The sequence below is a fragment of the Manis javanica genome, chromosome 5, assembly GCF_040802235.1.
Source record: "Manis javanica isolate MJ-LG chromosome 5, MJ_LKY, whole genome shotgun sequence".
In the NCBI taxonomy this organism is placed as follows: domain Eukaryota; kingdom Metazoa; phylum Chordata; class Mammalia; order Pholidota; family Manidae; genus Manis; species Manis javanica.
In genome coordinates, this window is record NC_133160.1 from 82,838,624 (window position 1) to 82,855,090 (window position 16,467).

At 34.6% G+C, this 16,467-nt stretch overlaps 1 protein-coding gene across 7 annotated transcripts in view; it reads right to left on the reverse strand.

Moving 5' to 3' along the window:
* The window catches only part of SEC24B (SEC24 homolog B, COPII coat complex component), a 111,282-nt gene that overhangs the window by 42,965 nt on the left and 51,850 nt on the right, over window positions 1-16,467 (reverse strand). For all 7 annotated transcript variants that reach the window (XR_012131624.1, XM_073237181.1, XM_073237180.1 and 4 more), the window contains one exon: window positions 4,934-5,014. Coding sequence is in view for 6 of the 7 variants with exons in the window: in XM_073237181.1 (XP_073093282.1) it covers window positions 4,934-5,014 (81 nt within the window). In the remaining variant the exon portion in view is untranslated. The remainder of the gene's footprint in view (window positions 1-4,933; window positions 5,015-16,467) is intronic.

Below are 16,467 nucleotides of genomic sequence, written 5' to 3' on the forward strand. Positions count from 1 at the left end.
CTGCATTATTTGCAGAGGCAAAACCATGAACGTATGAAAGACAGTGCCCAGAATACTGTCCAGCTCCTAAGGCAAGTCTGCTATGTAACAGATGCCAAATAAAATTTAATGAATGAATGTTCTGCTTTCATTTAAATTTAAAACTAAACACTGATTGAAACTGTGAAAAACACTGAAGAAAACTGAATCGTAAGATTAACAACAAAAATTAGTCCAGTACACATAACTAGGATTAACATTTTTATATACGATTAATATATTTTTCATATAAAATATTATAATTCTTCACCAGCAATCAGACTCTGCAAAAAATGTTCTTAAAAGCATGTGACTTAATAAAATTTATTTTTAAAAAGTATCTGGAGGAATCGAGTATTTCTGACTCTATTGCTTCTCATTTGGAGATATGTACCTAGATATTCTGCTATCATCTTGTGCTAATTAGTCAAGGACTGGCTTACTTAAAAGGACTAGGGCTTCAATGCAGTGTCATATCCTTACATCTCCTGCTTGTCCTTCCTCAGGAATGTAAATGGAAAGGTCTCCTTACATTCCTTACACGCTCCTTACAACAGTCATCAGCGTACGGAAGAAGAAACTGGAGTCATAAATATGGAGGTCTAAATCTTCTCGCCTTCTTTAGGAAAGGGGTATTATTTACATTTCTATAAATCTAAGATTTATCCTACTACCTGCCATGTAGTGACTTTCAATTCATTTAATTTTACTGCTATGGATATTCACACCTTTCCTTGATTTTGGTGTAGTATATAAAGTTAAAAAACTTGCCCAAGGTCACTCACTTACTGTCAAAGCACAGTTGATAATAATATTAGGATTAGTTGATTAAATGAATTCAGAGAAAGCCAGGTCTAACTCCAAGGCCATTTTAACTATAACAGAGAGGACATTTCACTTTAGGTTAATTTGAAGCTTCTGAAGTACTGTATAGTTGTTTTATTCATGTTTTAGTGAATTTTTATTTATTTATTTTTATTAAGGTATCATTGATATACACTCTTATGAAGGTTTCACATGAAAAAGATTGTGGTTACTACATTCAACCACATTATCGAGACCCCCCTCCACCCACTGTAGTCACTGCCCATCAGTATAGTAAGATGAACAGAGTCACAATTTGACTTCTCTGTGCTACACTGTCTTCCCCATGATCCCCCCTACACCATGCGTGCTAATCATAATACCCCTCAATCCCCTTCTCCCTCCCTCCCCACCCACCCTCCTCCACCCCTCCCCTTTGGTAACTGCTAGTCCCTTCTTGGAGTCTGTGAGTCTGTTGTTTTGTTCCTTCAGTTTTGCGTCATTCTTACAGTTCACAAATGAAGGAAATCACTTGGGATTGGTCTTTCTCCACCTGGCTTATTTCACTAAGCATAATACCCTGTAGCTCCATCCATGTTGCTGCAAATGGTAGGATTTGTTTTCTTCTTATGGCTGAATAATATTCCATTGTGTACATGGACCACACCTTCTTTATCCATTCATCCAATGATGGACACTTAGGTTGCTCCCATTACTTGGCTATTGTAAATAGTGCTGCGATAAACACTGGAATGCATATGTCTTTCTGAATCTGGGATCTTGTTTTCTTTGGGTAAATTCCTAGGGTGGAATTCCCAAGTCAAATTATATTTCTGCTTTTTGTTTTCTGAGGAACCTCCATATTGCTTTCCATATGGTTGAACTAATTTACATTCCCACGAGCAGTGTAGGAGGGTTCCCCTTTCTCTGCATTCTTGCCAGCATTTATTGTTCTTAGTCTTTTCAATGTTGGCCATGCTAACTGGTGTGAGGTGATATCTCATTGTGGTTTTAATTTGCATTTCCCTGATAATTAGCAATGTGGAGCATCTTTGCATGTGCCTTTTGGTCATCTGAGTTTCTTCTTTAGAGAAGTGTATGTTCATATGCTCTGCCCATTTTTTAATAGGGTTATTTGCTTTCTGGATGTTAAGGCATGTGAATTCTTTATATATTTTGGATGTTAACCCCTTGTCAGATCTGTTATTTTCAAATATATTCTCCCATACTGTAGGATGGCTTTTTGTTTAGTGATGGTGTCCTTTGCTGTACAGAAGCTTTTTAGTTTGATGTAGTCCTATTTGTTCATTTTTGCTTTTGTTTCCCTTGCCTGAGAGGATGTGTTCATGAAAAAGTTGCTCATTTATATTCAAGAGGTTTTTCCTGTTTTCTTCTAAGAGTTTTATGGTTTCATGACTTACATTCAGGTCTTTGATCCATTTTGAGTTTACTTTTGTGTATGGAGTTAGACAGTAATACAGTTTCATTCTCTTACATGTAGCTGTCCAGTTTTGCCAACACCAGCTATTGAAGAGGCTGTCATTTCTCCATCGTATGTCCATGGCTTCTTTATTGTATATTAATTGACATATATGCTTGGGTTTATATCTGGGCTCTCAATTTGTTCCATTGATATCTAGGTCTGTTCTTGTGCCAGTACCAAATTGTCTTAATTACTGTGGCTTTGTGGTAGAGCCTGAAGTCAGGAAATGTAGTCCCTGCAGCTTCTTTCTTCTTTCTCAGGATTGCTTTGGCTATTCAGTGTCTTTGTGGTTCCATATGAATTCTAGAACTATTTGTTCTAGTTGTTGAAGAATCCCATTGGTATCTTGATAGGGATTGCATTGAATCTGTACACTGCTTTAGGCAGGATGGCCATTTTCATAATATTAATTCTTCCTACCCAAGAGCATGGGATGTATTTCCATTTATTGGTGTCCTCTTTAATTTCTCTTAAGAGTGTCTTGTAGTTTTCAGGTATAGGTCTTTCACCCCTTTGGTTAGGTTTATTCCTACGTATTTTTATTCTTTTTGATGCAATTGTAAATGGAATTGTTTTCCTGATTTCTCTTTCTTCTAGTTTGTTAGTGTATAGGAATGTAACAGATTTCTGTGTGTTGATTTTTTATCTGAAACTTTGCTGAATTCAGGTATTAGTTCTAGTAGTTTTGGGGTGGATTCTTTAGGGTTATTATATACAATATCATGTCACCTGCAAATAGTGACAGTTTATGTTCTTCCTTACTCATCTGGATGCCTTTACTTCCTTGTGTTGTCTGATTGTCATAGCTAGGACCCCCAGTACTATGTTGAATAAAAGTGGGGAGAGTGGGCATCCTTGTCTTGTTCCCAATCTTGGAGGGAAAGATTTCAGCCTTTTGCTGTTAAGTATGATGTTGGCTGTGGGTTTGTCATACATGGCCTTTATTATGTTGAGGTACTTGCCCTCTATAACCATTTTATTGAGAGTTTTTATCATGAATGGATGTTAAATTTTGTCAAATGCTTTTTCACCATCTATAGAGATGATCATGTAATGTTTGTCCTTCTTTTTGTTGATGTAGTGTATGATGTTAATGAATTTTTGAATATTGTACCATCCTTGCACTCTGGAATAAATCCTATTTGATCATCATGGATGCTCTTTTTGATGTATTTATCTTTAAGTGAATTAAGTCACTATTCCAGAATATTTTCATAATAGTGATTGCTTTTGGAATGGTCCACAACTTCTCTCACACACACACACACATATACATGTCCCTAGGAAAATAGTCCATATAACAAAAGACTGAGTAGCTTATTCAAGTATTCTTGAAATATTAAATGGGAATTCTATACTAAGCTGAGAAGATTAAAGTTTTCTACTAATTCATAGCCTATGATAGCAAGAGAGTGGATTAATGTTAAGGCTAGCACACTGACACTTTAAGTAAGCTCCATCCTGGATTATTACTAATATGATAAAAAATAAAGAGAAAGGCAAGACTACTTGTTCTGCTAGTTCTAAAATTTGGAATCTTCAGGAAAAGGGAGAGAAAGGGGGAAGTCAGGTGTTGCTGTCAGGTTATTGGTAATAAGAGATAGGCAAATAAGGAAGATCACAGTACAATTACAATGAAATTATTATTAATTATAAAAGTTAAGTTTGTGTTTTTTAAAAATACTATCCACTACTCCTACTCCTATGTAACAACCAAAGTTATTTTCCAATATGGTTGTAAGTAATGCCTCCAGAACCTATGACCAAACTGGTTAATCTATCTACTGGTGGAAGCAGCCAGGAGTCATGAGGGGAATAAATAGTCAAATACTATTCATATGCAGAGGCTAGCTAGAAGGAATTGAAGGACCTAAGCATGAGAACAGAAATATAAAATTTACTTACGTAGTTATTAGCATAAAAAAGGGAAAAGAAATAAAAAATGTTTCAGTCTTAGAAAGTCTTTCAGAATGAGGAAAAAGGTATAGTGTGATAAAAATAATAAATTTCCTTAGGCCTCCCAGAAACAATGTTCACAGTTGTGTGACTAAAGGAAACCTCATTTAAACAGAGTTGGGAGACCAGAAAGGGAAGCTCTCACACCGTACCACTCCTGGTCAAATGTAGGCCCCAACAAGAAGCCTATACTTTACTAACACAACAGAGGGAAGAAAGATTTTCTCCTTGTCTGGCAACACTATCACAACTCAGCCAAGGAAAAGCCACTGCACTTTTAAGCTCCCACTTTAATTCAATGGACATGTAGTTTATAACAGCCCCTCTAAACTCCCCACTTTCCTCTATAGTAAGTTTACCTCTCTTGTTCTCTGGACTTGCTTATAGTTTGCCATAGTTTGCATATCCAGAGTTGCAATTCCTCTGCTATTCCTGAATAAAACCATTTTGCTAGTAAAATAACTGGCTGTTTTATTTTTGGGTCAACATTTGTTACATGACACTTAACTCCATTACGTAAATAAAGGCTGAGAAATACCAGGAAATACCAGAAAAAAAAGTCCCTTCTTGCAAATAAAAAATAGTCTGCCAATCATGTATAATATATTTTTATATTTGAAAGCAATTATGGTGACTTTTCAAATAAATATGAAGAAGCAGAAAACAAATTACCTGGGTAGCTGCCTCCTTCTAGGGCCTCGTAACTGTTAGGCACTGGAGAAGCACTGCTTGTGGTAGAAGAGCTGTCAACACCTACAAGGAAAACCAAAATATCCACTGAGTTTAAAATGACAATTTATCTTAGAACAGCCTTTGGCAATTCTGAAAAAGACTTTTGCTGAGCTAAGAAAATGCCTTACTTCAGTAAAAATATAAAATGACATTTTAAAAGTCATACATAAATTTGTTAATAAGAATAAGGATAAGAGTGGGGAAAATATGGAGCTGATGAGTGGAATAAAATTTAATAAAACACATATTCATATTACATGTCTTAAAGAACAAGAGATATCAAAGTACTACAAGTAGTCAAACACACAACTATTAATTCTAGATTGACAGACATGTTAATATAATCACACCTCAAAGACTGCATCTACCAAATCTCAAGTTATTAAGTACATTTTATCAGTATTTTTTAAGATAAATTTTAGCGACTTTTGTAACATACCTTCCTAAAAGAGGAGTCTACTGCTTGGATTGCTACCTAGGATGTTACTAAGCTTTTCTATGCCTCAGTTTATCCATTTGCAGAGCAGAGATTAAATAGTACCTGCCATATTTAATAGGGTAACATAAATGAAGGCACACTAATAAATATAAAGACTATAGGCATATTATGTGTGTTCATTCAAAACCTGTTAAGATTAATAGTAATATTCAATTTCAATTTATGGTAAAATTTAGTGAAAGTTCACATGGATAGGGGAGCATACAATGTATTTCTTTAATTCATTTATTCAACATATATTTTATTGAGAGTCTACAGTCACCCTAGGTATATATGCTAGAGTACATACCGATGAATAAAAATAAATATGCACATGGGTCCTCTCTTACATAGAGATCTTGGTCTTTTTCACAGTAAGACAACATTTTATGTATAGAGGTCACTGATCCCTTGCTCTTAACACCAGTATTATAACTGGGGCTTGAACTACATTTTAGGTTAATTTTCAACTCTGATATCAAAGGGATAGGTATGCATAATTATCTTTCACTGAATACTTTTGGGTAACCATGAGAATTGGGTATATTGACTAAGGCCGTAACAGCCAAAGCTTTTTGCATAGGAACATTTTACTATCAGCAAAGAACTTGATTTGGAGGCAAAAGATTGCAGTTACATTAGACTCTGTTATTTACTTGTTATATAACTTCTTAAGTGACAGTTACCAACTTGTCTTCTGCAAAATAAGAGCAATTTTTAAAATGCCCTCTGTGTGCTAAGATCTTAATGTTCTTGTGAGGCTTAGATGAGACCGTGGATATGAAGCAACTTATAAAATATGAGGGCTATAAAATAAGTAACAGGTGGAAGACACTATTAATTTGCTAAGTGCTTTCTTTGTAATAAATAGAAAATTTTGTATATATTATGTCATTACTCTTAATTAAGAATGGGAAAGTGATGGCTCTTCCTTTTTTGTTTCTTCTATTTGTGAATTTATGAAAAGAATACTGTAACATAAAGTCAAAGTCTTGAATAGCACTAAAAACAATATACCAAACCCAAATACTATACAATGGGTTATTATTCAAATACAATGGGATAATATACAAAAAGGAATGAAGTACTGACTTATGCTACAATGTGAATGATCCTTGAAAAAACATGCTAAGTGGAAGGGGGTGAAGGGCTATTATGACTGGCACATATAATGTAGTGGGAGCATGAGGAAGGCAGTATAGCACAGAGAAGACAAGTAGTGACTCTGTAGCATCTTATGCTGATGGACAGTGACTGCAATGGGGTATGTGGGGGGACTCTGATAATAGGGGTGAATGTAGTAAGCACAATGTTGCCCAGGTGAAACCTTCATAAGATTATGTATCAATGATACCTTAATAAAAAATAAAACATGCTAAGTGAAAAAAGCCAGACACAAAAGGTCACACATTGTATCATTCCATTTATATGACATATCCAGAATAGGTAAATCTATAAAGACAGAAAGTAGACTGGTGGTTGCAAAAGGAAATGGGAAATTACTGCTTAATGGGCACAAGGTTTTCTTCTGGGACAAGGAAAATATTCACTTCTATCTAGTTCAGGACACTCATAGTTAGAACTAGATGAAGTGGTGATGACACAACCAAAATGATAGCATTAGAGGTGGTAGCTGCACAACTAAACACCACTGAATTGTATACTTTAAAATGGTTAACTGTATGTTATGTGAATTTTACCTCAAAACAAAACAATACAAGAAGACATTTCAATGGGAAAAGAATATTCTTTTCAACAATTAGTGCTAGAACAACTAGATATCCATTTGCAGAAGAATGAAGTTAGACCCCTTCCTTAAACTTTATACTAAAATTAACTCAAAAAAGATCACAGACCTAAATATAAGCATTAAAATTCCTAGAATATAGGAATAAATCTTTATGACCTTTGATTAGGCAATGGATTCTTAAGTATGACTTCAAAGGTATAAGCAATAAAAGAGAAAAATATGTAAACTGGACTTCATCAAAATGAAAAATTTTTGTGCTCTAAATGATCCTAGCAAGAAAGTGGAGACAAATCTACAGAAAAGGAGAATGTAATTGTAATTCATATATCTAATTAGGGTACTATAGTACCCAAAATATATAAAGAACTATTACTCAACAATAAAAAGACAAAACCAAATTCCAAATGGGCTAATGATTTAAACAGACATTTCTCCAAAGAAGATAAACAAATGTCCAATAAGCACAGGAAAAGATGCCCAGCATCACTAGCCATTATGGAAATGAAAATCAAAACCACAATTAGATACCACCTCACATCCACTAGGATGGTTATAATCAAAAAGACAGATAACAGCAAGCTTTCACAAGGATGTGGAGAAATTGGACTCTTCCTGATATTTTAAAATAGTGCAGCCACATCAGAAAACAGTATGATGGTTTCTTAAAATGTTAAACATAAGAGTTACTCTATGACCCAGCAATTCCACTCAAGATGAATGAAAACATTTCCCCCATAAAAAGCTATACATGAATTTTCATACTACCATCATTCGTAATAGCCAAATAGTGGAAATAATTCCAATGTCTATCAACTTATGAATGGATAAAATGTGATATATCCACACAATGGAGTATTACTCAGCAATACAAAGGAATGAAGTGCTGATACATGTTACAGTAAGGATGAACCTTGAAAACATCAGGCTAAAAAAAGCCAGTCACAAAAAACCCCACTTTATGTGATCTATTTATGCGAAATGTTCAAAACAGACAAATCCATAGAGATAAAACACAGATTAGTTATTGCCTAGAGCGTTGTGTGTGTGTGTGTGTGTGTGTGTGTGTGTGAACAGTAAATGACTGTTAACAAAAGGTTATGGAATTTCTATTTTGCAGTACGTTCTGAAATTACATAGTAATGGTTGAAGAACTTTATTAATGTAGTGTTTATGCCAAATAGTACAATTTATATGAATGAATTTTATGGCATGTGAATTTAAAAAGCTATAATTAAAAAAAAATATCATAGCACACTCTCTGATCAAGATTTCCAAATGTAAATATCAAGAAATAGTTATTGAAAAAAACTTAAGACCAAAGATAAAAGGTTCTTATATACATCAAATTATCTGTAAGAACATAACACTACTTAATTATGCTGCTTAGCTTCTTTCATGTAAAATCAAATATTAATGCTTAAAAATATTGCCCATTTTAATAATGCTATAGCTAAAAATTTTTGACTCATTTTATAGAAATGTGCTATGTATTTATTCAACAATTTGAAACTTGCTAGTTTACTTTAAAGTTCACTTTTAGAAAAAAAGAAAAGTCAAGTCTCTGTTTTGGACTTGTTAAAATATCAAAATAATAATAAAAGTTATAAATCCAGATGAACCACTAAACTAAACACACAGACTGAAACTTCGTTAAAATTTACTGTTCAGATTTATTCTAATGAGGTCATGACATCATTGCTGACACAAATCAAAAAACTTTTTCTAAAAAAGGAGTGTTATGAAACTTGTTAATATTCTGAACATGCTTAAAAGCGCCTTACAGAATAAAGCCTAAATGCCTTTGTAGTATCATAAAAGGAACTTCAAAATTTGGCTTCCATTTGTCCTTTTCACCTCCACTTCTTACCTGTTCTTGTACAATCTTCCCTCTTTTATCATATGATAGTCACACTAAACCCCTAATTCTTTACCCAACACACCATTTTTTCTTGTGTTTATTATGCACTATACATATTGAATCTGTTCACCTTAATTTCCTTCCTTCACGTGGCAAATTCCTTCTCATCTTTCACACTGCAAATCCTCCATAGCATGAGCATATCAGAAAGGTTTCCTTTCCCATGTAGGGACATTTTCTCAATCCTGAAATACCGCACTTTTCAAGTTGTATTGTAGTCATATATGGTATCTGCTTTCCAATGGAGACAGCTATGCTATTGTATTGAGATTTGGAATGATAAAGCAGGCAAAATACTGCTTTCTGCTTAAAAGCTAGTATTAGTTGAATGAATAGCTTTGATATTTGTTTCCACTCTTAAAGCTTAGATAGGTCCAGTTTGCCTCTGTCACTTCACACTACAATCTGAGATAATAAATACGCTGAGATCAAATGTACTTAGGAAGCATTTTCGCTCCTTTTACTAGCTCTATGTCATAGGTTGAGAGAAGAAAAGAGGAAGGAGGAAAAGACGGGGAATAGAAACTGAGGAAGTAAGGAGAACAGATCAAAAGAAGAGCCCAGAATCTGTGAAACTGGAGAAGAATATAAGCATGCATTTAAGCCTTCTAAAAAACACTTAAGTTGTTCTCTCTCTCTAAAAGACAAGCAACATGGGTCAACAAAGTATAATGCATTCTAATTGCTCAAATGGAAATTAACCAGATAATTTGAAATTTTACTTCCTCTTATATTACACAGAAAATGGATTAAGAATAGGTCAAATTCCATCTCCATCACTTACCAGTTAAGAGAAAATGGACAAGACGCCTAACATCTCTGGGCCACTCCTTATTTGGAACAACAGATTTTATAGCACCTACTTTATAAGGGCTACTGTTAAAATTAAATAGATATAACAAATATAAACCAAACAGACACTAGCTGGAGACTCAAGAAATGTTAATTTTCTCTCTTCCCTCTCTATATCCTCAAACAGTACTACAGATAGAGGGAAAAAGAAAAAAGACAAGAACCTCCTGACTGAAAAGCCAACTGTTCTGAGACATAAACTAACCTTTCCTTAACATCTGTCACTGCTGACCCAATTACTTTTGATTTGCAAACTAGTTTCATTTTTTTGCTAATACTATGCTACACTCCCCCTCTCCAATCTACCTGCTATCTCAGTCTAAGAAGTTATTTTTCTAACCACATTATTCCAATAGCTTCTAGTTTCAATACGCTCCAATCAATTCTTCTGTAAAGGACCCTTCTAAAATGCACATTTGGTTATGTTATTTTCCCATGTAAATTCCATCAGTAACTTGCTACCTTCAAGACATAATCCAAACTCATTAGTATGAAACACAAGGTTCTTAAACATCTCATCCAGCCATCCTACCCAACCTCACTCAACTCAATTCTTCTTAGTACTATTCTTTGCAGATAATGTCCCAAACTCACTAAAGTTCTCCAATTGTGCCATCTCTTCTCAAGCTTCCTGCTTTGTTTTAAAAGTGCCTCTGTCCATAAGCAAAAATCTCTTGGACATAAACATAAGCAACTTCTTCATGAACATATCACCCTGGGAAAGGGAAACTTAAGCAAAAAAGAACAAGTGGGACTATATCAAACTAAAAGGCTTCTGTACAGCAAAGAACACCATCAGTAGAACAAAAAGACATCCTACAGTATGGGAGAATATATTCATAAATGACATATTCGATATGGGGTTGACATTCAAATTATATAAAGAGCTCACATACCTCAACAAACAAAAAGCAAATAATCCAATTAAAAAATGGGCAGAGGAGCTGAACAGACACTTCTCCAAAGAAGAAATCGAGATGGCCAACAGGCACATGAAAAGATGCTCCACATCCCTAATCATCAGAGAAATGCAAATTAAAACCACAATGAGATATAACCTCACACCAGCTAGGATGGCCAACATCCAAAAGACAAACAACAAATGTTGGTGAGGATGTGGAGAAAAGGGAAACTTCCTACACTGCTGGTGGGAATGTAAATTAGTTCAACCATTGTGGAAAGCAGTATGGAGGTTCCTCAAAAAACTCAAAATAGAAATACCATTTGACTCAGGAATTCCACTCCTAGGAACTTACCCTAAGAATGCAGCAGCCCAGTTTGAAAAAGACATATGCAACCCTATGTTTACTGTAGCACTATTTACAACAGACAAGAAATGGAAGCAACAAAAGTGTCCATCAGTAGATGAATGGATGAAGAAGAGGTGGTACATATACACAATGGAATATTATTCAGCCATAAGAAGAAAACAAATCCTACCATTTGCAACAACATGGATGGAGCTAGAGGGTATTATGCTCAGTGAAATAAGCCAGGCGGAGAAAGATGATTTCACTCATCTGTGGAGTATAAGAAAGAAAGAAACTGAAGGAACAAAACAGCAGCACACTCACAGAACCCAAGAATGGACTAACAGTTACCAAAGGGAAAGGGTTTGGGGAGGATGGGTGGGAAGGGAGGGATAAGGGGGAAAAAGGGGCATTTCGATTAGCACACATAATGTAGCAGGGTGGGACACAGGGAAGGCAGTATAATGCAGAGAGGACTAGTGATTCTATAGAATCTTACTACACTGATGGGCAGTGACTGTAATGGGGTATGTGGTGGGGACTTGATAATAGGGGAAGTCTAGTAACCATAATGTTGTTCATGTAATTGAACATTAATGATACCAAAATAAATAAATAAATAAATAAAAAAGGTTACTCTGATGACAGGATCTGGGAGGGAAAGTTATACTAACACAAGGCAAGGGACTGGTGTTTTCACTCTAAGTCTTATAATACAATTTTCTTTTTAACTGCACAGTTGTATTATTTAAAGTAAAAAAATGTTTTTTTTTTGAAAGAAAAAAAGAAAAAAGTGCCCCTGCCCATCTCCAGATCCTCTGCCTGCCTAATTCAAAGTTCTCCTTTCATATTCAGTTCAGATCCCCCGCCACAACCACCTTGGGACTTTTTTCTGTCATCCCACCCTGTCTGATTCAAGATTCTCTTATGTTTTCCTATAAGGCACTATGACTAACATAGGACTTACTGTAATTTTGTTCTATATTCCAAGCTTAATTGTAAGCTTCTTGGGTTTTTAATGAAGTTTACAAAAGAGGCATTATTAAACAATGCGTCTATAAATTTTTCAGAACTCAGAATACTTTTTTTCAGAGAAATAATGAAATAATTGTACTGATTTATACCAAGTTAGTTTACAGACATTTACAAAACCCACAATCCATATTACTGATTAAATGGTATATACTTGGAACAGGTTGGAGAAAACAGAGTATTTATAAATTTAGAATTGCAGTTAATTAGATTTGGGGCTAGCCTACCAATTCAATCACCATTTGAACACTATTTCTATTGAAAATACCTTGTGAATTCTAACTCTTGGACACTGGTACCAAATCATCTTCCATTGTCCTAAACTGCCTCCTCTCACCGTATAGGAAGCTGGAGTTCAGCTGTAGCAATCATGTATACAGGATGTTTGCAAGCTGATGTTCACGTAATGGGTACTACCTACACGTACATTACCATATTTTCTTTTAATGTGTATGAATACTTAATACCCCAAACTAATGTTTTTCTTGATGGCATTATCTTTTTATATCCTTCACAGACCCAGGACATTGTTCAACTTAAACATTTAAAAACTGTATTAAAAATGTATTGAATTGAGTTGAAAGATATTTAATTGATGGATTATCTTATTATTTTAATAAGTAAAGATACATTTGAATCCTTTTAAGGATTCTGTTTGGAGAGGTATGGGAAAAAGGGAGAAGCTGGTCAGAATACAATCATCCAGTTTTAAGATGAGTAAGTTTGAGGGATCTAATGTATAGCATAGTGATTATAGTTAAAAATACTGTTAATAATTATACTTAATACTTTTAATTTAAAAAGAGAATTCTTTTTGGGAGTTAGAGCTAAGTGGCCAGTACTGTCTTGTTATCTACAGGAGTTGACTTAACTTGTTTTCTGTGTCAAAATACGTTACCTTTTAAAATACTCAAGCAAACCATAAACATATCACTATTTCTGATGCAATGCCTGTATGAAAGTCAAACATGAACTGACTAGCACCTTAAAACTCATTATGAAGAACTCAAGTTTTTTCCCAACAAGACTTACAAAATATAGTATTAAGCTATCACATTACCAAAGCCATGGGAGAAAGCTTCCTGTTGTCCTCTGGCCTCTTCCCAATGTGAAAATTCCCTGGAGGAGAGGAGACTGGGTATATGTGTAACACGGAGAGAACACTAGCGGACAGTGTCTTCCAGGGCCTGGGGCTGATGGCAGCCTGCAGTCAGAATCGTTCTTTTCTTTTTTCCCCTTTCACTTTATTTCACACATCAATTTTTATTTCACTGCTTATTCACTTTTACTCCCATTTTCAAGTCAGTAGTCCTTACTCATACAACGATGACAGTACTTGTGTGCAGTACTGTTTTTAAAACTAATGAAATGTCCACTCCAGCACTAACTGAAGAAGTGAGTATTTGTGACTGAATACACGTAGGGAGAATAATTGAAGGTATAACCAGGAGAGGACCTGATTGCTTGCTATTTGCTCATGTTTTCTTTAAGGTTTTTATCTAACAATTCTGAACTTTGAGACGCTTCCAACAAAATATAATACTGCCCCTCGCACAAAATCCTATTTCAGTCTCCAAGTATACATTTAATGAGGACTTTTAAAAAGGAAAGCCTATATATGTAGCATGTAATTTAAAAAAACATAGATAGTTTAACATAAAATTGGAACTGAAATCAAATAGTTTTCTTTTAAAACTTTCTGAAAGTTTGAAATAGGTATTCCTGTGTTTGACTGTTGGATAGAGATGCCACCAAGGAAACCATAGGCTTTAATAAATGAAGATCTAGACAGTGACTGTAATATGGGGGTGGTGGTGAGGACCTGATAATATGGGTGAATGTTGAAACCACAATGCTGTTCATGTGAAACCTTCATAAGATTGTGTATCAATGATACTTTAAAACAAAACAAAACAAAACTGAAGGAACAAACTAGTAGCAGACTCACAGACTCCAAGAAGGGACTAGCAGTTACCAAAGGGAAGGGGCTGGGGACAGTGGGTGGGGAGGGAGGGAGAAGGAGATAAAGGGGCACTATAATTAGCACTCACAATATAGGTAGGTCACAGAGAAGGTGGTATAGAATGGAAAATACAAGTATTGACTCTATACTATAGCATCTTACTACACTAATGGACAGTGACTGCAATGGGGGGGCAAGGACTTGATAATATGGGTGAATGTTGAAACCACAATGTTGTTCATGTGAAACCTTCATTAAGACTGTGTATCAATGATACTTTAAATAAATGAAGAGCTAGAACAGGTAGGTAAGTTACTTTAAGTATAAAGAGGAATATTACTGATTTACAAACCTATTAGCTGATATTTCATTATTTGAAATTAGAAAACAGTTCCATATAAACTTAACACACTAAAATCTTATGAACATACGGAATGAATACCACTGGAATGCTTAAAAAGTAGAACACTGCAAATCTCTACTTTATAGAAGATACTTACATGCAATCCTCACAATTTGGGCCCCTTTCTTTTACCTCTTTACATATGAGAAAACTACTGTAACTGAGCACATTTTAAAAAGCAAAACTAAATAAAATTCTTTTCTTTCCCAGTTTTTTCTTCTCCCTCACTCAGAAAATTCCTTTACTTTACAATCAAAGACATCATTATTTTTTTAACAAACTAAGAACACCAGGATTCTAGTAAAAATGTCCACAGAATATTCTTATTATTCTGCTGCACAGTAAGAAAGACACAGGAGGAAGATTTCATCTAAGTAATACTTTAGTGCCTATTGCCACACACCCTTTGGTTCCCTTCTACTGCAGTGCTGTTTTCATTAGGAGATGGAGACTTCCTTTTCATAACTTTCTGCAAAGACCTCAGTTTGAATCCCCACTCTCCTACTTAGTAGTTGTGTAGCCACAGACAAATGTTAGTTAACTTATTCACAATTTGTAAAAATCAAGCCAATTATCTTCACAGGATTACTGAGTTAACACTGAGATAAGAGCACAGTCTCAATGTTAGTAATAACAGCTAATCTTTTTGAGTGTTTACTATTTGCTAGATACTGTTCTAAGCTTTTTACAAAGAATATCTTCAATCCTCAAAACCACCATATATAATTATTATTATTATTCCCATTTTACAAATGAGCAAATTGTGACTCAAAGAGTTTAAGAAACTTGTCTAAGGTCACAAAGTTAGTAAGTGACAAAGTCAGGGTTTGAATCTAAAAACACTGGCACAAAAATCCAGGGAGACATGTTAGTTCTTCAGCCAGTATCTATAGCAGAGATACTGCCACACAGTAAGTCCTCAAAATGGTCAGGTATTTTAATATCTAAATGCCATGACTAAAGAACTCAGAAATTTTTAATCTGTAATATATTTTAAAAAAACGTAGTCAGTTAACCAGATAACCCAACAGGAGAAAAGTCAGTAACACTACATCTTTCTGATTTCCCAATTTTTTTTTCAGTCTAAGGAAATAAGACTGAATAGAACTACACTAACTGCAAGCAGAACAAAAATAAAAGCAGTTTAGGCTGACAGGTAACATTATACACAGTAACACATTCTTGAAATGTATAAAATAAGGATCATGAGATAAAAAAAGTAGATGTATCTAAGGATCAGAATAATATACACATTAAATAATAATAATAATTGAGGGCCTGGGAACAATGGCCCATCAGTAGCATTATAATCACATTACAATCAGATCTTGGTTTCTAAAATACTCTTCTCCATTAAAGGAACCAGGACTCCTTGAAGAAATGGCTCAGTCCAGGGTTGCAGCAGTACAGATACAAGATGAGCTAGGAACAGCTTACTGAGGACTCAAGGTACTTAAAATATTTAAAGATCCATGGGAATATTTTAAAAACATAGTTTGAAGGAATTACCAATGGCCAAGTAGTACAAGTTTCTATCAAAATAACTAATGAGAGCAATGGATTATTATCCACTGAATAAAATAAGAACCCATGAGTCAATATGAACCTAAAGAAATCAACACAGGAGAAGGAAAAGCTCTTCTTTACAATGAAACATCAACTTATAGAAGGAATGCTGGAATTAGAAAATCATCAATAAATGCTAAATAAAACTAATGAGTAACAGTTTAATAAAGAACAGGATACTTACACAGTATCAAAAAATCTCCCCATAAATTACTAATTTTAAGGGGAAAAGTAGTAACTTTACAGCATAGATACATGGCAG